This window comes from Stegodyphus dumicola, chromosome X1 (assembly GCF_044657685.1).
Source record: "Stegodyphus dumicola isolate Sdum_Otavi_A_Nest chromosome X1, ASM4465768v1".
Taxonomy (NCBI): domain Eukaryota; kingdom Metazoa; phylum Arthropoda; class Arachnida; order Araneae; family Eresidae; genus Stegodyphus; species Stegodyphus dumicola.
In genome coordinates, this window is record NC_140780.1 from 261,060,650 (window position 1) to 261,082,555 (window position 21,906).

Sequence of the window (21,906 nt, forward strand, 5' to 3'; positions counted from 1 at the left end):
CTAGTCCTGTTGGTTTCTGGAAACCACTAATGGGAGGTTATTAAGGGGATAGTTCGAAGGAACCTCTCTACCATGCCGTCCGACTGTGGATGTAATGGCGTCGTTTGGCTTTCGTCAATTCCGAGTAGTTTGCAGAGTTCTTTAATTACGGCCGAGGTAAAATTGCTTCCCTGATCAGAATGTAACTGAAGAGGCATTACGAACCTGGAAATCCAGTGCTGTATCATCAACTTTGCTACTTTGACAGCCTCTTGATCAGGAATAGAATAGCTTCAAGCCACTTGGTGAAGTAATCAATGACAACGAAGATGTATTTGTTGCCTTCAGCAGTTCGCGGCAGAGGTCTCAAGATGTGAGAGGTGATACGTTCAAAGGGCGCTTCTACATTGTAACATTACAGCTTGCCTCGGCTGCGTTTCTTCGGTCCTTTTCGACCTGCACAGGCATTGTAAGATCGGCACCCCTTTTGCATGTCATCCTTTGCATTATTCGAGTAGAAACGCTCATGAACTCTCTGCAAGTTCTTCATTATTCCGAAGTGACCTATTGTAGAGCTGCTATGTAAGTTCTTTAAGGGCATCTAGAATCCGGGATCTCTGAAATATCAGATGCCATCGGAAAGTCTTTCCATCATCCGATTTGAATTTCCGGTACAAGACGCCGTTTCGAAAATGGAGTGAGTCCCAGAGAGCCCACTATTATTTTGTAGTGGGATTATAGCTCGAAATGTCCTGCAAGGTAGGTTTTCTGTTTGATGACTCCATTAAATCAATTATGGGTTTTATGTCACCGTCTCCCATCTGGTTTTCCCTGACTTCTTTGTCACTCCATGGATCTCGATCAGCCGATGTTGATGTAATTTGTCGTGCGACCGGTCTCAGCAGCTCGTATTTCTCTTCAACCCTGGAACAATATCGGCAGCTTTCTGGACAAGGTCTTCTAGACAGGGCGTCGGCGTTTCCATGTGTTGAACCCTTCCAATGACGGGTAGTGATGTCATATTCCTGGAGGGTAACGCAGGGCGGCGCAAATCTTTTCGAACGATAGTAACATTGGCTCCTTTGTCGATGGTCATATTGCAGGGAACTCTATTAATATGTTCTATTATGAAAAGTCCATTACTGCCGCCTCTCGCAGCATAAATCTGAAGCGCTTTAAACTGGGGCTTTTCCTTACCTAGCAACCTCTGCTCCGCGAGATGGCCACTAATTAGTTTCCCTGCTGCTTGCTAGGAGCGGTCTCAACATCCGTGCTCTGGGATATTCTGCAATTCCGCCGTATGTGTCCTTCAGCTCCACATTTCCAACATTTCAAGGTCGGTTTCTTATCTCAAGGCATTGAGTTGTTGGGTTAAATTGTCTAGACGAGCAGCCATTTGATCTTCTGACTTTTGGACCTTGAGCAGCTCTGAGTGAGTAGCGGTTTCTACGAGTTGCTTGCTGGGCTGCTTTGAATTTCATGGCGTAGAAAGCTTTTCAAATTTTGATCACCCGTCATTCGTAGAGCTTTCTGTATTTCAGGATCCTAGATACCGTCGATGATGTATTGCAGGGACAGGATTTTTCTTATTTCTGTCGGGCACTCCCAAAAGGCGAGGTGAGACAGCCTTTCAACATCTGTGGCGAATTTCTGGAGTGTTTCGGTGGGCTTCTGTTGGCGGGATTTTAATTGAAGCCTATTGTAGTCTTTCAAACATTTCTCTCCGAACCGCAACTCCTATCTGCGGTCGCTATGTACTTCCTTAATGTGTCAAATTCTTTGGCGACGGCAGCAGAAACCCTGTCATCAATTTGTTGTTCCACGGCAGAAACTCTCTTTTCTATTTGTTCCTTGACAGAGGAAACTTTCTCTTCAGTTTCTCCAAATTTATTTTCAACCGCATCTATTCTGCCCTCCATAGCTTCAAAATTATTTTCTGTGATGCAGGTAATTTCTCTTTTCATCTCTTCTTGTCCTGCTTCTATCTTTTCCTGACCAGCATCCATCTTTACTTTAACTGATTTCATCTCGTCTTTAATCGAATCTTTCATCTCTTCTTTAAATGCAACAAAGGCCATGAATTGCCTTACTTGTTCTTCCATCGCTCTTGTAATGGGCATTCAAAATCCTACTCCTGACACCAAAACTTTGTTGCGTGCGTACGGGCTCGTTATGAACTGAATGTACAAGTTTGATGAAAAATTAACAAAATGCTTAAATTTCCTCAGATATTCGTACAATATCCAAATATCTCACAGTAGTTATCTTTTAAACTTCTAAAAACGTTCAACAGAACTAACTCAAAACAGAGAAACGTAGAGAAAGCCAATCCGATTTCACCGCGAATTGACTACAGTAAACAACAGCAGTTTTCTAAACAAAACTCATAAAACAACTGAATTGAGGTGCTTTGATGCCGCTTTTATAAGATTTTTAAAATGCACGAGAACTTTCTCGAGTTTTCCCGAAAAGGAAAAGAGTGGAATTACGAGATCTATTTATTTAATGTACGTGCACCTGTATTTTTAATTTTTCCGACGTAGCTTTCTCTTCAAATAAATCGCGTGCAGCATTGCACGGGGAAGTGAAACAATTTAATAACAATTCTATTAAAAATAGCAAACTAAATAAATCAATATTAAAACCGTAACAATATAATGTAAATATTATACTAAGACCGTGGTCATATTTGTATATAAATTTGTAAACTTATGCGTTTATTTGTTGGTTTAGCATTTTAACCTTTTACACGCCAATGTTCCATAAATGGAACATCGAATTTAAAATTTCATAAAAAACACAATTTTATTAATATTGCTTTGTATAAATTATTACATGGAGAGTAAATATGGATTGATGTTTTAGTAGCAATATAATTCTTCTAAAAGAAAAATTATCTTGATAAAAAAATTCAATATTTCACCTCTTTTCCTTCTTTTCTAAAAGCAAAATTCAGAAATTCATATAAAATTAAAAATTCAACAAATGTTTTTAAAACTCAGTGAGGATATTTAAAAAGGGTCATTTTATGCATAGACAGTAAGTTATCATAGAAAGATGATTATTATTTTTTACTATGAGGTAAGAAATGTGGATGTTCCAGAAAGGGAACATTGGCATGTAAAGGTATATTTTTTAACATGATGAAATTACTTTGATTGCCGTGAAGAGAAGCACGGAGAAAGATTTTCCAAATGCGAGGGTTTGAAGTGAGTTACTCACAGGGGCGTAGCTAGAGGGGGGCAAGGGGGACATCTGTCCCCGGGCGCAGAATCCAAGGGGCGCCAAACTGATGTTACGACATTTTAGAATTAAATGTTTTCCATCATTGGCAAGCAGTAGGGGGCGCAAAATCTTCAGTCGTCCTGAAAACCCTAGCTACGACTCTGGTTACTCACAGCTGCTAGGGAAAAGCACGTGGCGTTTCTTGATATGCTAGACACTAGATGTTGTTTATGACTCAGTGAAAAAGGCGTATATTTTGGAGTAGATTTCATTATTTTCCCATTGTTTGCATTTTTTTCACTGATAAGATGGCTCATTCAAAACCATTTCAGACTATTGAAGAAGCATTAGAATATTTATATACATTATCAGATGATGAAGAGTGTATTGATATTTGTCAACTGCCTCCAGAAGAAACTGGATCTTTGACAGATGAGGAAGATGTAAATGAAGATATTTTTTAGCCTGTTCTGCCAGCGGATGTATGTGGAAAAATCGAAATTTCTAATAAAATAGATGATGATGAAATATCTCAAGAAATTTCATTCGATCCTCAAGAACCTTCATCTTCAAAGGGAAGGAAGAATTTGAAGCGAAAACTAAATGCGGAAGAGAAAAACATTGAACATCGCTGGGGGAAATATTTAAAATTTAACAAAATTGCAAAAACTGGCAGCATTAAAAATATTTGCGAAGTGTTTCCTGAACTAGTTACTTTATTTCCAATTGAGATTTTTCACAAGTTCCTAACTAGAGATGACAGGTCTTTACGTAATGCAGAAAGAAGTTTTAGCTGTAGATGAAAGCGATATTGGACAGTTTTTTGAGTTACTGTTGTTTAGCGTGTATCATCGCGTTACCCGGCGAAGATTTATACTGGAGCACTCAGGAAGATTTATCTGTCCCAGTAGTTTCTTCTGTAATGCCAAGAAATAGATTTTGAAAACTGAAAAAATATTTTCATAATATAGATAATACCAAGTTGGCATTAGGAGATAAAACAGGAAAAGTTTCTCTTTTTTATGAAAAACTAGAAAACAAAAAAACTTTCAATAGTTCAGCATCTTCCATTCCTGCAGTGTGAATTTTTGTATGGAGATTATTTGTTACTTAGTTCTACAACTCTTTTCCTTGTTTCAGTATAAACTGCTAACAGTTAATGTAAAATTCTTTTATTAACTCTTGCTTATCAACTATGCAATTTTTGTTTTAATTTATTACGAAAGCTTTTTTCTGTGGAAGCTTCATATCTTCTCCTAAGAAATTTTAGTGGAGTAGCTTTGCGGTTATAAAGGTGTAGGCTCCCCATTTTTCTGCTTACTCTATGTTACTTCCGAATACCGTTGACAAATTCACTTGCTAATGCTGAAAAAGTGCAGACAAAAATGAAGCTTCGAAATAAAATGTCGATAATCATGTTTTACAAAAGTCATGTAAAAAAACTAACTGTTTCCCGCCAATGTTCCATTTATGGAACATGTTATAAATCATTAAAAAAAATTTCTTTCTTTTTTTCTTTTTTCATAATTTTTATATTTGAGTTTTAAATCGATTTTTCACAACAAAACGTTTATTTTACTTTCGCATCATAGTTTGGCGTGCAAAATTGTGTTATATAATTTATTAAAATTATTGTTTTAGTATGCCATTGATTTTCCTTAGTTGTAAGTATGGCTTCCTGTCCAGGGAATGTCTTGCCCGGGACGGGCAGTCGTTGGGAAGGGGGCAATGTTACGAATTTTGTACACATGTGGGGTAAATAATTTGAGTGAAATTACAAGTGGAATTGTATTTTTTTTTTTTTTTTTTTTTTGGTCAAATGCAACGCAAAAATCTAAAGAAGCGTATCTTGCCATCAGAGTAAGAATACAGGGGCAAGTCTATTCAACATTATCTAAATAGTTTCTCGCTAAATTGGCGTGAAATCGCCAAACGATGCCAAACTTCGTGATCATTAGGAGACATTTTGATCCGTTTCCTGTATAACAATAATGAATATTGCAATTGAATAACTTTAATTGAAGGTATAAGTAGCTGTAACCGTATCCGGTCATCAGTATTTTCTAGTAATTTCGATATGTACTAAAGATTTCTCGGCGGCCGGGGGAAAACTATATAAGATTGGAGAAAACATCACTTTCGGTGTAGTTGTGGATTAGTTCAGCGTGGTTCGGAGCATTGAGATATCTCAGTGTTAGCTTCGCTCTTTAGATACGCTTTGCAATGAGTTGTGTTTAACATTCTTAATAGTTTGAAGTGTAACTACTGATTGCACTCTGTGATACTATGAAGAGCTATACGATTATTTTTGTGGAAATTTCCGTTTTGTGGAAATTTTCAGTTTTCCAGTTTGTTTCAGTGTGTTTCTTTTGGTAAAATAAATTTATCAAGCTATCATCGGTTCTGAGTGTATTCAGTCTATGATGAACCCGAACACTCGCAACAATAGATATTTTTTCTTTCTAGGACAATGGAACTCGGAAAGCTGCTGAAGAAAGAAGATCGAGAATTTCAGAAAAGACCAAAGGTAATATTTTTTATTGTAATATTTATATTTTCTTTCAAGCTTATATTTACATCATTATTATAATGAAAACGTCCTGAGATTAGACAAAAGTTTTTAAATTTTAATTAAACGTAAACGGTTTTGAAATAGAAGAAAGTATTAAGTTTTTTTGGTGTAAAAAAATGTAAAATATGAGCTTTATCCTGCCTGCGACCCAAATCGCGGATCTCCCGGAACACGCCGAAAATCTAAATGTCAAAACAACTAATAACAAGAAATATATGTCGACAAAATTCTATTAGTGGCTTTAACAAGTATATTCCAGCTGCTAGATTCCGATAATTCCTAATAGGACCAATAGGAAAAAAATATTTGCTGCAATGTTTCGAGGTATTTGACATTACTCACACTAGCCAGCTCAAAATTGAACGTTTAGGAAGGAATTTCCGAATAAACTGTATAAGGTATTTCTCCCGTCTTCTTAGCAAGCCTTTGCGGTGTAGTGATCAGCACGTTTCAGGCGCGTGTTCAAGAGATCCGAGCAGTCCCGGCGAGGGCACTGCTCATTTTCATGACTCCTGCTTCAAAATGGCCTAATATCTCTGCAGTGGCGCCCGAACTAAAAACAAAAGGTGGTGGATGATAATTCTCCACCACCAATCAAATAGTAAGAACCGACGTTGTTTCCTTTGCTAATACACACCGCATGGTTAATACAAATATATGTTACTGAAGATGTCGTATACACACACAACAAACACACACCACAACCACGCATACAAAAGGAAAAACATAAATTTATTAAATCAGAACAAACAAAGCAAGAAGTACTTGACAGCAAAGCCGATCGCTAACTATTTGGAATGTCCTTCTTAGCAACAGGAATTCGGCAATCAGATAAGGTTTGTCAACGCCAAGTACGGAAGGGTTTTTCCATTTCTATTTTTTGCAAAAACAGCTTGTTGAGTAGTACATGCTGACAAAAATCACTTGTTGAAGGATGATTGGCAACTACTACATTGGGTGTGTTTGGCGGCAGATTTGTGAGCTTGCGTTATTTTGTCTTATATTTTCCTAAAGAGACAATGTTTTATGTTATAATTGCATATATCACATTGTTTAAGTGCACCAGTTTGTATTTTTATTAATGTTTTACATTTATGTGAAGATATCACTGTTTAAGTTTTCTAACTGTTGTTGGCCAATGTTTAAATTTGAGCAATTATATTTTCAGTAAATAGGGTATACTGCATGTGTAAAATGCATTTATTGTGTTTCTTAAGTGTTCCGGTTTGCATTTTTGTCAATGCTTTGTACCTGTATGCACTGTTTTTAAAAGTACAAGATTTTCAAAATTCTAACTGCAGTTAGGCTTAACGAAGAGAACTGTGTTTACATTTAAGCAAGTTGGAGTAAAAGTGAGTTTTGTATTTGACTTTTTCGCTTGAGAGAGTTTTCAGCGCAATCTGCCTGCTGGGCGAATTTTTGAAAATTAGTTAAAATTAATTCCCGACTTGAATTTCTGGGAGTAGTAGGCAAGGGTAACCACCGGACGGAAGTGACGTCACAGAAAAGGGGTGTGGTCTCCGCCATCTTGGATCGCGTGACAACCGGAAGTGACGTAGATGAATTGGATGACGTTGATGTAATGACGTCATCAAACTTTCGTTTTTATTCTGTGGCAACGACCCTATTTTCGAAGTTTTTATTTTTTGTGGCAAGGAGCATTTTTTTTCGTTTAGGTAACGAGCTCTTGAACCACGTGTTTGGAATAATATCAGTTTAATAAATTCATTCTTGATGGAAACATTGTCTTCGAATTTAACATTATCTCTTCTGCTATCCTCTGCACAAAATTATAAAGTTCCTTCACTACAGTCAATAGCCCATCAGAAACAGCCATTCTTTTTTTTTTTTCGAGGATACTTGTTTTCAAGTTATCTTGTTGCACTATTACATCTCTTTGAGGTATTACATTATTCAAATAACTTTCATTTTCATAACTAATAATATTATTTTCATCCACAACCACTTAAAAAATTTCACCGTTTTTAGAACTCATTTTATGTATTATTTAATCACCTATATCGCAGAATAAATTATTTCATCACGGCAAGGCGTTAACAAAATAATCTAGCACACAATCCCTCAAGAACGCATACACATCAGCAAAGTTTTGATACACACAATCTATGTACAAATACAAATTTCAGTGCTTACGAGAAGTGCAATCAACTCAAAACCAGAAGTAGTAGGCAGTGCTCACCAGCGACCGGCAGTGACGCCACAGAAAAGGGGCGTGGTCTCCGCCATCTTGGGTAACGTGACAACAAGATGTGACGTAGATGGACTAGATGATGTTGACGGAGTGACGTCATCAAAGTTTCGTTTTTATTCTGTGGCAACGAACCTATTTTTCAAAGTTTTTATTTTTTGTGGCAAGGAGCATTTTTTTGGATTGTGGCAACGAGCTCTTGAAACACGTGTTTGGAATGATATCAGTTTTTATTTTATTATTTTTACTTATTTAACATGTGATTATTTTTAATTTATTTACTTTCTTTAATTATTTAATACGCGATTATTTTTAATTATTTAATCTTTTAAATTATTAACTATTTAGTACATCATTTTAGTTATTTAATTGGTCATTATTTTTTAATTATTTTAGTATATTAATTTAATGAATGCTTTTACATAATTGTACAATTTTTAAAAATAATTCCACGAGCGGGATTTGAACCCACCATTTCTTATATGGGAGAAAAGAGCCTTACTTCTTAGCTACCCCTTTGTCTTATGAAACTTGTTATTTCCCGTTGTGCTTCCTCTGTGTGCATTTCACATTATGCACCATGATGTCACTAGGAAGGATTGCGCATATGTGAACCTGCTTTGACATGAAAACCGCTTCACACATTTATTTTTTCACGACGACGAACGAAGTCTATAATACACATAGAATTAATATTCAGCCATGGAAACGAAACTTTGTCGCTTTTTTCCAACTTGGAATATAAAAATTTGTTTACTTGAAATATTTTTAACCTATTCATTGCAACGTAACTGAAAGATATCCATATTTCACATTGTCAATAATTTATTTAGCACTGAACTCTTACAGCCTTTTGAGAACGAAATTTAATTTATCATACCAGACAAATAACTCCTACATAGTTATGATACATTACACGAAATATTGAGTAGAGTTCCAAATAATGATCCAACATAGTAATTAACTTAAAAGATCTAACATAGTTATTTTAAGATAGATATTTCAAACTGACATTGCTTAATGATGAACTTTTACAGCTTTTTTGACATTTAACTTCTCATAGATAGTAAATAAAATTGCACACAAATAATTATACATAATAGGTAATAATGACAGAAACTCCATATAATGACCTACTATAGTCACAAACTTTAAAAATTTTAACGCATTTTAATATGACTTATCATGAGAAAGACCATACTTTACAGAAAAGCATTATTTTAATTAAACATTTGAGCCACACAATCCCTCGCACATGTATAACGTTTTTATTTATCATGATTATGACACATAGTAAGTAAATAAAATACATTTCACAAAGTGCGAAACACATTTCTCTTTTAATCGGCTGTACTCTTAAGAAAAGATGCAGTGTGGAATGCTTAGAACCACTCGGTGCCACAGTTCCTCATTTCCCCACGCCTTGATCAAAATATACATGTACTTTAAAATAAGATAAACAAATTCAAATGCGAGTATTTAAACAGGAATACTTCACAAATTAGAAAAAGGATAGGTACACAATGAACTTAATTGATAAATACAGACAGAAAAGCGTGTAAGGACCAAGAAACGAAAATGTATTCGTAGAGAACGTTTTAAGATAAACTTGCTATATTTTTGCACATGGGATTGCATTTTTCGTTTCAGATTAAGCAAACATTCAAGATAATTCCTGTATAACTAGGGATTTTATTCATACTTGTTAACAGTGTAATTTATTAGAACAGTGGCAGACATATAGGAGAAGTATGCCATCTCCATGGAAACATTTTTCCCAAGCCAGACTGTAATAGTGAATTATAAAATAGAATAAGAAAAGGCCATATTTCCAACAAAAGTAGTATCTAAGTAAGGGAAAAATGAACAAGAAATGAATATTTTTTTCTAAAAATGTTCCCAACGAGATAACGGAGGAATAAGAATCTTTACTAGTTTCATGAACAGAGCATGAAAAGTAATGAAGAATTTTTAATTTTATTTTGTCTGTAGCACATTTACTTATACTTAAATCTTCCATTTGGTTGCCTGTACTCCACATTTAGGCACAAGTTGATAAATCAGAGTGATTTTGTATTTTAAAACTTCAGATTCAGAAATATTACAACTTCAGAAATAATACAACTCCAAAGCAAAAAGATTAAAATGACAATAGGGAATTTGCTGTAAGCAAGCGAACGTGACAAATTACTCTTTTCGTTGATTTTCATGAATTCATAGATCGGTAGCAAAATTTTAATGCACTGTAATGAACTATGATTCTTTTTTTCAAATTTATTACAATTATAATACTGAGAGAACATAAGAGAACATTTTTCTTGAAAATGTCCAAAATTTTTTATTCCCACTTCTGACACCAGTTGTCGCGTTTTTTTTTTTTTTTACACCAGTTGTTACGTTTTTTTCTTCTTTCACTTTCGTTACGGCGTTCGTGCGGATTTGGAGTGAATAACGACGACACTCGATTAAGTATCGTAACACACTTTATTTAGCCAATACTGATCAGGACAGCTGCAAAGTCACGTTTTACAGTCGTCGAAGATCTACTATAGCACGCTGACACGATCAGCGACACAGCCTTCACACTGTCAGGCAATAACGGTGTAGACAGCTTCACTGCAAAGCACCAGATTACAGCTCCCGACTCTGCTTGTCGTTCTCGGAACTCCACGTACTCTCGAGACTCTCCGCACTACAACTCGCGATGCACTCGTTGATACACAAGAGTATAGCTCTCGACTCAGCACAGTCTAAGACAAAACTCGATGATGCACTAATTTGCGATACACTAAAAGACTCTCTCGATGCACTCGACGACCAACTCGGCGCTAGACTTCGAGACGCTCGTTCAGTGACTGACTATCAGCTCGTTAGACGAGGCATACACTAACTGAATGCGGACTAGCAGGGTTTGTGCAGCTTTCGGCTTGTGTTCGAGAACATTCTCGTCTAAACCGGTAAGAATTCGTTCCAGAAGGTTCTCCATCCGTCCATGGTATATCGCCAATTTTGTCGTCAAATGGGCGAGTTTTTGCCAAATGTGGCAACCCTAACACTGCTTTGCGGGGAAGCCATCTTACCGCGCCTGTAAATTTCGTAACAATTTTATCTTTCCAGAGTGAAGTTATATGCATGTAATTTCCAGCTTAAAATTTCGAAGACAGAGAAATGTATGCAAGTTTACTTTTGGAGAAGTGGAAATGTAACATCATATTGTATTTAAAGCAAGGGGAAAAGTTAAGGGTAAAATAAAAATGTAAGAAGAAAAAATTTTTAAATGAAAGAAAAAAATTAAAATTTACTTTTGGAAGTAAAATACATAACGGAAAAAACAAAAACAAAAAACTGCATTTAGGTAAACCAAAAATTTAAAAAACATTAAGCTTAGAAAAATAAATATTACTTTTGTAAAAAAAAATAAAGTTAAAAATGTAGTAAATAATTAAAGAGAGTAAATAAATTAAAAATAATCACGTTAAATAAGTAAAAATAATAAAATAAATCAAAACACGTGGTTCAAGAGCTCGTTGCCACAAACCAAAAAAAAATGCTCCTTGCCTCAAAAAATAAAAACTTTGAAAAATAGGGTCGTTGCCACAGAATAAAAATGAAACTTTGATGACGTCATTCCGTCAACATCATTCAATCCATCTACGTCACTTCTGGTTGTCACGTGATCCAATATGGCGGAGACCACGCCCCTCTTCTGTGGCGTCACTTCCATCCGTTGGTTACTACTCCTCCTACTACTTCTGGATTTTGAGTTGTTTACACTTCTCGTGAGCACTGAAATTTGTATTTGTACATAGATTTTGTGTGTTTGTCAACATTTTGCTGATGTGTATGTGTTCTTGAGAGATTGTGTGCTAAATATTTTTTTGTTAACGCCTTGCAGTGGTGAAATAATTTATTTTGGATACAGGTGATTAAATAATACATAAAATTAGTTCTAAAAACGGTAAAATTTTTTAGTGGTTGTGAATGAAAATAATATTACTAGCAATGAAAATGAAAGCTATTTGAATAATGTAATACTTCAAGGAGCTGTAATAGTGCAAAAATATAACTTGATAGCAAGTATCCTCGAAAAAAAAAGGTTGGCTCTTCTGATGGATTATTGACTGTAGTTAAGGAACTTTATAATTTCGTGTAGAGGATAGCAGAAGAGATAATGTTAAATTCGAAAAGAATGTTTCCATCAAGAATGAATTTATGGGGATTGTTTCCGTATATATCTCTCTCCAGCGGAGGATTCGCATGAAAATTTAACTAAGTTGGAAGATGTTATTTAAAGTTATAATAATTTTCTTGTATTGGGAGATTTTAACTCTAAGCATTTTAACTAGGGATCCAGGCGTATTGATAATAGGGGAATTTTAACTTTTGATTTTATTTTACAGAATAATTTGATTCTTTATAACCAATTCGTTGCCTAATTTTGTGTCTCCAACTGGGGAGGGTTGGACGAATTTAATTTTAGGGTCCTCTGAAATGTCCTCAATGTCTGTAGAACTACTTATTGAACAAGAGGAGTTATTGAGCGATCATAAATGCATTTCTCTTAATTTGAATGAAATATATGTGGACTATGATGAAGAAATTAGATTTCCATGTGATATGCAAAGAGTTGAAAGGTATGTTAAAGGTTTAAGGATTAAATTGAAGACTTTGAGAAAGGAGCTGAAAAATATTGCAGAGAACGATTAGCTTGATGACTCTGTTGTTAAACTGGAAAATGTATTAATGGATAGAGCAAATAGGGTCTTGAGACTTAAGAGGGGAGATAAGAATGTTATTCTGTGGTGAACACCGGAACTGCGGAGATTAAAACGACGGATTCGCGTATTTAGAAAACAGTATCAAATTAAAAATATTGATGAAAATGTTCGTATAGAAATGAAGATCCTATATAAAAAAGATTTAGCTGCATATAAGAAGATGATAACGATAGTAAAACGCCAGAATAAAATAGGATTCTTTTTTGAGAGTGCAAAATGTATTACGGAGGATTTCTTCCTGCGGCTAGTGGCAAAACACGTGTCTCGGAAATGATTATGAAAGAAAATGATAATACTGGTGTGAATAATTTTGAGGTTATAAAGGGTTGTTTTAATGGGAACTTTGACTGTGGCTCTGTTGAAGATGGTTTTTTTAGGTGTGGATTTGTTGCAGGATGATGGATGCGCTTCAGATGATCTGTCGGTTAGTTTGGCGGAAATTAGCAATGTGGTTAAGAAATTGGTAATTCTAGTGCTCCGGGACCGGATGGGATAACTGTGGTAAAATTTTTATTTTTGAAATATTCTGATTCCTTTGTGTTATTATATAATAAATTCTTTGACTTTTTCTATTTTCCTAAAGTGTGGAAAGTTTTTAGAGTTTTGTTTATTCCAAAATTTGGTAAAGCAACCAAACTTATATGTTTGTTAAAATTTTGTGCAAAGGTTTTGGATAAGTTACTTACAAATAAACTGTATTATTTTTTACTAAAATGATTTTGCATCTACAAAACAGTACGCATTTACAACAGATCTTTCCACGGAAAATGTTTTTTATGATCTTGTCAATATTAGCTCACAGAAGTATGAATTCTATGTGGCTCTGGTATCCATTGATGTCTCGAGAGCCTTTGACTCTATTAAATGGACATATTTTGCTCTTCACCCTTAGAGATTTGGGGATACCCAAAACATTTATAGAATTTCTCTTAGTTATTTTAACACAAGGAAAGTTATTTACAAATTTAATAAGGCTGTTTGTTTTGAACGAATGGTTTACAAAGGACGTCCATAGGGTTTATGCAGTGTTCCACTGCCCTGAAACACCGTTATGTATATAAAAATGTTGTGTTATGCTGATGACATTTTATGTGTGATTCGTGAAAACTGTTTGCAAAAATTAGAGAAACTTTTTTCATTTGCTGTAGAAGATCTAAGAATATATAGATTGAAAAAGAAAAGATGAGATTAAATGTAAAAAAACTAATTTCTTGTCTTATCCAAGGAATGAAAAAAAGCCTAAACCACCACAATTAAAATATAAAGGTGTCAGAATTAAATGTGTTGAAAACTTTAAATACCTTGGTGTTTTTTTCGATTGAAACTGAATTTTGCAGAACATTTTATAATATTTATAAAAGAACTAACTCTATTCTGATGTATTACAAAATAAATTTCTGAGATGAGTCATTAGTACTGAAAAGTAACATTATTACGTTAATTTACAAAACAGTTATTACTCCCATTATATTATGCGGTGTTGCGGGTTAGAGAGATCCAGGGCCGTGGACCTGCAGCGAATCAGAAATAAATTAGATACAATACAACGACCCTGGCTGGTGCTTCTGACCATAAGCTTTAAAACAGTCTCGACGGAAGTCGTTTGCCTATTGGCGGGTATGCCACCCGTCTCGATATGTTATTCTTTTTATTATGAAAAATTCAAATTACGTACACAAAATGGTGATTGTATTACTTTTACTTACGGAGGTTTTACTGCATATAATACATGTTTTTCTATCTTTAATATTAACAGTATACATCCTGCATTAAGAACAGCAGTGGATATCAGAGGCCAAATGTTTGCATAAGAGAACTGCATATATTTACTGACGGTTCGGGTTATGACAAAGAAATTGGTGCAGCATATACGGTTTACTTGTTTGGCAAAGAAATAGACTATGGCAAAATTCTGGTTTGGAAACACTAGCAGATGCTGATAACACTAATGATTTGGTCTCATATATAAAAATCTCCTTGTAAAAGTTGAGAAAATACATGAAGTGAAATCAACTGGGTGAAAGCCCATACTGTTTTTATAGGCGGTGAAAGAGCCGACATGCTGGCCAAAGAGTCTGCTATGGGGTAAAGTCGGGGTTGCGTTCGATATTCAGGCATAAAAAATAATTGTTATCATTAAAATCAAGGATTTTTATTATGACTACTGAAAAGAGAAATGGAACATTTCGGTGAAAACGAAACATTATTTGTCGTACTTTGAAGTTTCTTAAAATATGAGAATGATATGTGATTTTGATTACAATCAAATAATTACTGAACGCGGGAGTTTCCCGGCGTACTTGAAAAGATTTAATTTGCAAAATAACAGTCTTTCTAGTTTCTGTAATGCTATAGGCAACGCACGACCTTTCGTCGAAGACTGGGTATTATTCCGACATATTAGGGAAAAGAATGGTAACATAAAGGAACTCTATTGCCGCAGTAAAGTGTTCAGATTTTCAAAGGATCTGATTGATTTTATAAATGGCAATAGAGTAATACTGGGAATTTTGGTTTGATGTTTTTGATTGTATTTTTGTTTTAATCTGTGTTGGGTGTGCTGCGTTAACCATGAGGCCGATTATCATCGGCCAGGAAGGTTGCAGCACACTCGTATATTACTTTCATTGCTACTACATGCAGACATTGTGAAGCTGAGTGAAAATGAAGCAGATAATCTCATTCTTTTGTTTGCTGCCCTGTACACAGTCATGCGCGTCCGCAGAAATAGGTGAAAGTACAAAGATTAAAGACAAATAACTGCTACAATAAATTTTTATTTAATTATTTATTTTGGGTAGTTTGCAAGTAACATTCTACAATACAGCATTGTATCAATATAAAAAAACATATACTATGGATGCATCAACACAATGCTCACTTTTTACTCCAAAAGGGCAAATGCTGCAATTTATCCTCTTTCCTGCAGATATCCATGTGCACAGAGGCATCTTTGAAAACAGCCAAAATTCTTTATTTTACTTATTTATTTATTTATTATTATTTTGTCAAACTTCCGATTTTCACAATATGCAACGCAAACTCAGTGTATGGTATCTGATCCATAAGTCACAAAATATCGAATACAGGCTAATGGCACTGTGAGTTACAGAATGCTAATGCCCCCACATTTTGCTGTTTTTTAATTCTGCAATTATCATTAGGTTATCAGCCTTAACGTTTTCCTTGTCACATCAATAAAAAAACGCGAATGTGGTAGCATTTCTTCCGCTGAATTCAAATATTTAATCATAATTTTCCTATCACGCAAAGATGATTTGCGACGTATAGTTAATATTTCCGTGAGTAAACGCAAATTTATAAGTGAATCGAGGACAGAAATCATCTAAAGTTTTGAAATATGCGACTTCTTGCTGTACTTAGCACGAGGAGTGTCTCTCTCTCTCAGAGGTAAGCATAATTTGGAGCTCCACTGGCCTTGATTTTTTTTTCAAAAATTTACCAATGAAAACGCTCATCAGGCTCATTACGCATTGCTTCAAGATCGTTAACAAAAAAATCTAGATGAAATTGTATCTCATGGCACATTTTACATCAAAAGATTGTCCATTACTTTATAATTCCCTTATATTTTGCTAAGAAATATTTGCTAACATTCTTGAAAAACTACCATACGATTACTTTAACTGTGACGATTGACTTGTGAAAATACTTCATAAATTCTAATTTAATATGTGGCAAAGGGAGGTAAGTTAAGATCTTCAAGAATCCTGAGGATGACATAATTTTTTTAGGGTGCTTCATTTTAGTTAATGTTTTCGAATGTAGTAATTTGTCCAGCCTCTACTGACCCATTTGCGAAGGAAAGAGCAGTATGTTATACAGCTCAAATCCATTTAACCAGGGATAGTCAACCTGGTACCTAACGCCCACTAGTAGAGAATATAAGCTTTAATGATGGGCGGTAGAGGCTTTCGTCTATCCAAAGGATGAAAGTCCATTCTCTCGCACTTAGCTTTCTACTGTTCCATATGTTTCCAAGGCTTTGCCACTTCTCTTACGTATTGTTTTATGAATATAGCGCGCATAATGGAATTATCACATCTTAACAAACCGGAAGGCTACGAGACATTTTTCCAAGAAACGAACTTCTTTTCCTACCATTGAAGTTTTCCTAGCCGAAACAGTTTCGGTCGAACCGATGTCCAGGCTAGCTACGCGGGATATAAATTTTGTCTCTCTTATAAATAAAAGCAAAGTATGAATGAGCAGAAAAATTTAACTATATATATATTTTTTATTAAACCTCCACTCAAAAAATTACTTTGCATTTATGCTAAACTAAATTACTGCGAAACCGGTGCTGCTACATACAAAGTGGGTGGTAGGTATAAAAAGTTGACTACCCTTGCATTAAACGATTCATTTTCCTCCGCGAATGCGAAAACAGCTATATTTAAATACATAAATGTTTCACATATATTTTGTTTTCATTGTACTTTTTGTAAAATCATTTTTCACAATCTAAACCCCAGTGTTCTTATATCACATAAGTTAAACATCAATATACTTATTCACCCTCACAGAACATTTGTATGTCATCAACTCACGTCACTCCAAAATTCTGAGAGTGTACTTCAAAATCAACAGAGGCGAATGTGTAAGTAGAACCGAACCAGAGACGAAATTAAATCTTTATTGTGTAACGAAACATTTTGATAAGTGTTTCAGATTGCAATAAAAGTTAAGGAATGTTGATACGAATACATTTTATGCTTTCTGAATTATGTAATTTTACACTGCACACCGAGTTAGGTAATATTACTTTACACTTTTTAGTTCTGTAAATACAGTACGAAATCTAAAAGAAATATACAAATATTTTATCTTGTTCTTAGCGTACTTCTTTTTCAATCGAATATTTTGTCTCATTTCTTTTAGATTCCAAACTACGAAATCTGAGGAACTCCACCTTGTGATATTTTATACACCAAAATGGACTTCCTACCATATGCTACCTACATATATTTTATATGCATCGTAATATTATATAAGTGTGGATTATTTTGAAGTTTATGCAAGAAAAGGAGCTTTCGTCACCGCACATTAGTGAATATGTATATTTCTGCGTCAATTCAAAGACAGCCAAATTCATTTTTAGCACGGGATGCTATGGATATCATGATTAAAGCTTTGTATTTAAACACTGTTATAAAAACTTATTTTCATTATTATAAACGAAGTCATATTTTTATGGTTATGGTTAAGTATCTCCTAAATATTAACTACCACGGAGGGGACACTTGTTGCAACAGGAAGAAGAAATAATGTGGTTGGTCTGTAATTTCATGACAGTGTAATATGGTTAATATGCAATGATTAGTTCAGCAGAAAAAATGTCAAAGTTGTATAATATTTTCAGATCACGGACTAGAAGCAATAACGTGGCCGAAACGCGAAACCCTCTCTTCTACTCAAATGATCCAGACTTCAGCTTAAATACTCGTTTCTACCTTATTTACATAAACCGAAATCCTGAAAAGTCATTCTGGCAGGAAAACGTAGGTAGGAAATGAGAAGGTAAAGGAAAAGCTAGTTCTAAAATAAAAATAACTATTCAAAAAATACAGTAAATCCTACATCCTTATAACAGCATGGAAGGTAACGATTCACAGCGAGAAGATCATAATCTCCGAAGGAAGCTGTTAAATAATGAATATCAAAAGGCAGCACATTCACTGTCTTTACAATGATATGATGACACAAGCAAATGATTATTCTGGCCACAAACATCAAGCTCCAACAAATTTTATAAAAGTTTTACCGCGCAGCGTTTGTTTACCAACGTCTCACACTCACAAAGAAATGGGGTCATAGATATCACCACTTGGATTATGAGGAACAAAATATTTTCAATAACTTTCATCCAGCTGCTTTTAATCCCTCTGACGGTATCAGCATGAACGACCAACCCATTCAAAGCAACAATAATAACCTTTTTACAGATAGCTCCAAAACGGAGAACGGAATCCCTTGGTATACCGAATTCAAAAGCAGCTTCTGGCAATGCCTATCTCACAAAGACATACTTTAAAATGAGTTCCAGCTCATACAGGGATTCAAGACAATGAAGCCTCTGACCTACTGGCCAGGCAGGCAGCCAGTTGCACGGATTTACTAGAATGACCAACAAAACTTCCTTGGTCTTACATGAAACGAACAACTTTGACAAGCTTGCTACAAAATTGGCAAAGTAGATGGACAGAGGCAGGGGTAGGACGAAGGATATATCGCTCACTGCCCAAAGTTAACACGCACATCAAGACCCACCGTGCTAGCCTAACACAATTCTTGACAGGTTATGGACCATTTCCAGTGTACCTCGACAGATTCAGACTTAAGGATATTCTTTTCCGCGAATGCGGAGAAGAAAGCGATACCGACCATTATTACTTTCATTGTGTACATAGAAGAACCTGGCACTTAAAGACACCAGCGGACTATGCCTGGACAATGTGGACGTCTAACACCCTCAAAAACAGACTAGCCCATGGTGAAATAGAGAAAATCTCAAGACACTACGTAAGCAGAAACAACTGTGAATAATATTATGCTTGAAATGTTCAGAATTTAAAGCTGATAATCAGAATAATGCTTGGTGCCTGCTGTTATCAAGTTATAGAAATATTATTAGTATGTAATATTCATCTTTCTTTACGTTAGAGTGTCCCTGCTGTGATGGTGTATAATTCCGTCTGGTTCATGTCCGTGGACGGAAGCCATCACTCAACTCAAAAAAAAATGTTTTCAGTGATATCAAATTACGCCAAATGAAGAGTTGATCAATAATGGATTTCTGTTATAAGCGATAGATCTGTTCTATGCAGAACGTTGATAATTCGTAAAGATGATGTCATCCCGGTGCAACAAATACTTTTTAACATTTGCAGTACTAGAACAGAGACCAATGATTAGGTCTAGTGGTTGGGATTAGCATGCTCCTTACAATAGCCAGTGGATTATTCCGCCCTTCAACGGCCGGAGTGTCACCGGTCATATGAACCAATGCTATACTTACTCCAACCTGAACTAACTAGATGGCACCACTACTATTCACCGCTGAATGGAATAGCGTCCCCACTGCTGGAAGTAGTCCTTGTGAGTACAAGAGCTGTACCACCAAACAACTGCTCTGCCTGTGGCAAACAGTCACCGAAGAACAATGCCAGTGCCGACTCTTTTACTCGCTTTCCTCTCAAGGAAGCACTGCCTCCCCTTCCCCAACCTTAGATTGATCCTCAGAGGCGTGACGTACACCCTAAGTATCGATCGGAATTTATAATAGTGAAAGTATCTCTCAGCTCTCCAATGTTCCAGCTGTATTACGCCCAGTGACTTTACCATTAAGTTCAGCGACAAAACATCTTTTTCTAACAGCACAATGTGCGACCATGCCTCAGTCATGCCTCAAGCGTTATGACGTTAACTATAGCAAAGTTACTGTAGCCAGTCCCTTTAACCGATTGGATTTTTCATCCACTAAACATTTCTGAGGCATAATGAGAAACAACGTCTTCAAGATACACCGCTGAATCTAGCACAGCTGGAAACGAATCATTTTAAAATTTTAACAATGCATATTTTTTTAATTCTTTAACTGTTTGATCATCAATGTGCATAGTTTCTCTGGTGAAAATTTCATCAAAATAGCCCAAGCATAATTTTGCAACTTTTTTTCAGCACTGTACATTGTAAAGATAAAGTAAAATAATGCATTCAAACAGAAAAAGGAATCTGTAGCTAAAATACATAATTTAAGGCGTTAGGAAAGCTTTTAGCTATTTTAATTCAAAATACCATAGAGTTTTATTTGTAAACATTTACAATGTTCTTCAGTGGAACGGTGTTACTTAAATGTATGCTTAAGGCACAATGAGAGATTGAAAAATTGTACATATCTCCTTCAGCAGAAGAAATGAGAAAGTAATTCAAACGAACAGCCAATAAAACAAACATGCTGTATTAAGAAAATCGAAATGGTTCAACTAAAGACGTTCTAATATCAAAAGTCAACATAATGTTCACAAATAATAATGTAATTACTGCATGAATTGACCAAGCACATACAAACAGATATTCGATTACGATTTTGTAGCCATAAAACATTATCAAGATATTAAGAAGCGCAATTAACTCAGTTTATTACACCATAATACATTGTTATATTCTGGAAAAGAAATTTCTTTGAAAAAATTTCTTAAAAATATTTTCTGTAGCATGGGCAGGCAACAATCTGTTATAGACAGCTCTTTGGTCAATCAGAATCAAGAAAACTTAACACACTGTGTATTGCTGATACTAAATACCAGAAATTTAGAAATAAGTCTTTCCAGTTGTAAGCTGCTATAGAAACTAGATTTAAGGAAGGTTTTCGGCACATATTTCAGTGATCAGGAAGCAGCTGACTCGAAGCTTGATATATTAAGCATTTACGTATTCACACATTTGTATTTAAAATTTTAATATTCGGTTGTATGCTTCAGTAATAAAATTCTTCACCTTATGTTTTTTTTTTTTTTTTTTCATTTATGGATTTATTTTTCCAAAATACATCCATCAAATATGGATGAAGGCTGCAGTCGAAAGGTTTAGTTTCATTCTCAAGCTAAAATATTTTATGTACAAAACAAATTAAGGAGTTATATTTCCAGCCCTCATTATAACAGGAAAACTAGTATTATGTAAACAATAGTTAATAATTTTTTAATCAATAATTTTACTCTTTCTCAGCAGCATTTTTTTATGCTTTGCTTGTACAGATGATAATGCATCATAAATAATGCTTAAGTAGCTTCAAAGTATTCCTGAAGTTATCGCAATCGGTTATATTGTTTCAAAAATGGCAGTTCAATGTATGTATGTATGTATGGTGTAGTTCTCGATTTTCAATTTCATAAATCTTAAGCAATTAGTCTTCAATTAAAATGTTTGCAAAACAAAAAAGGAAGAGCATTAAATTTAGAAACCACATTGCGAGCAAAGGAAGTTGGTTAACTTCATTTAATGACTATGTTAATAAGAAGTGAGTGTTGCTGCAATGTCTAAACACAATTTACTAATAATGCGAGAGTTTTTATTGTCTGATATGTTTATTTTAAGATGTTATTCATTTAAAGTACTTC

General features: G+C 34.9%; 1 protein-coding gene across 2 annotated transcripts in view; it reads left to right on the forward strand.

Annotated features, from left to right (window-relative positions):
* Positions 1 to 21,287, forward strand: part of LOC118206137 (inverted formin-2-like) — a 290,618-nt gene extending 269,331 nt beyond the window's left edge. For both annotated transcript variants that reach the window (XM_085807614.1, XM_085807615.1), the window contains 2 exons: positions 5,671 to 5,731; positions 17,666 to 21,287. In XM_085807614.1, coding sequence (XP_085663740.1) covers positions 5,671 to 5,731; positions 17,666 to 17,703 — 99 coding nt within the window. In that variant the 3' untranslated portion in view covers positions 17,704 to 21,287. The remainder of the gene's footprint in view (positions 1 to 5,670; positions 5,732 to 17,665) is intronic.
* The last annotated feature ends 619 nt before the right edge of the window (positions 21,288 to 21,906 follow it).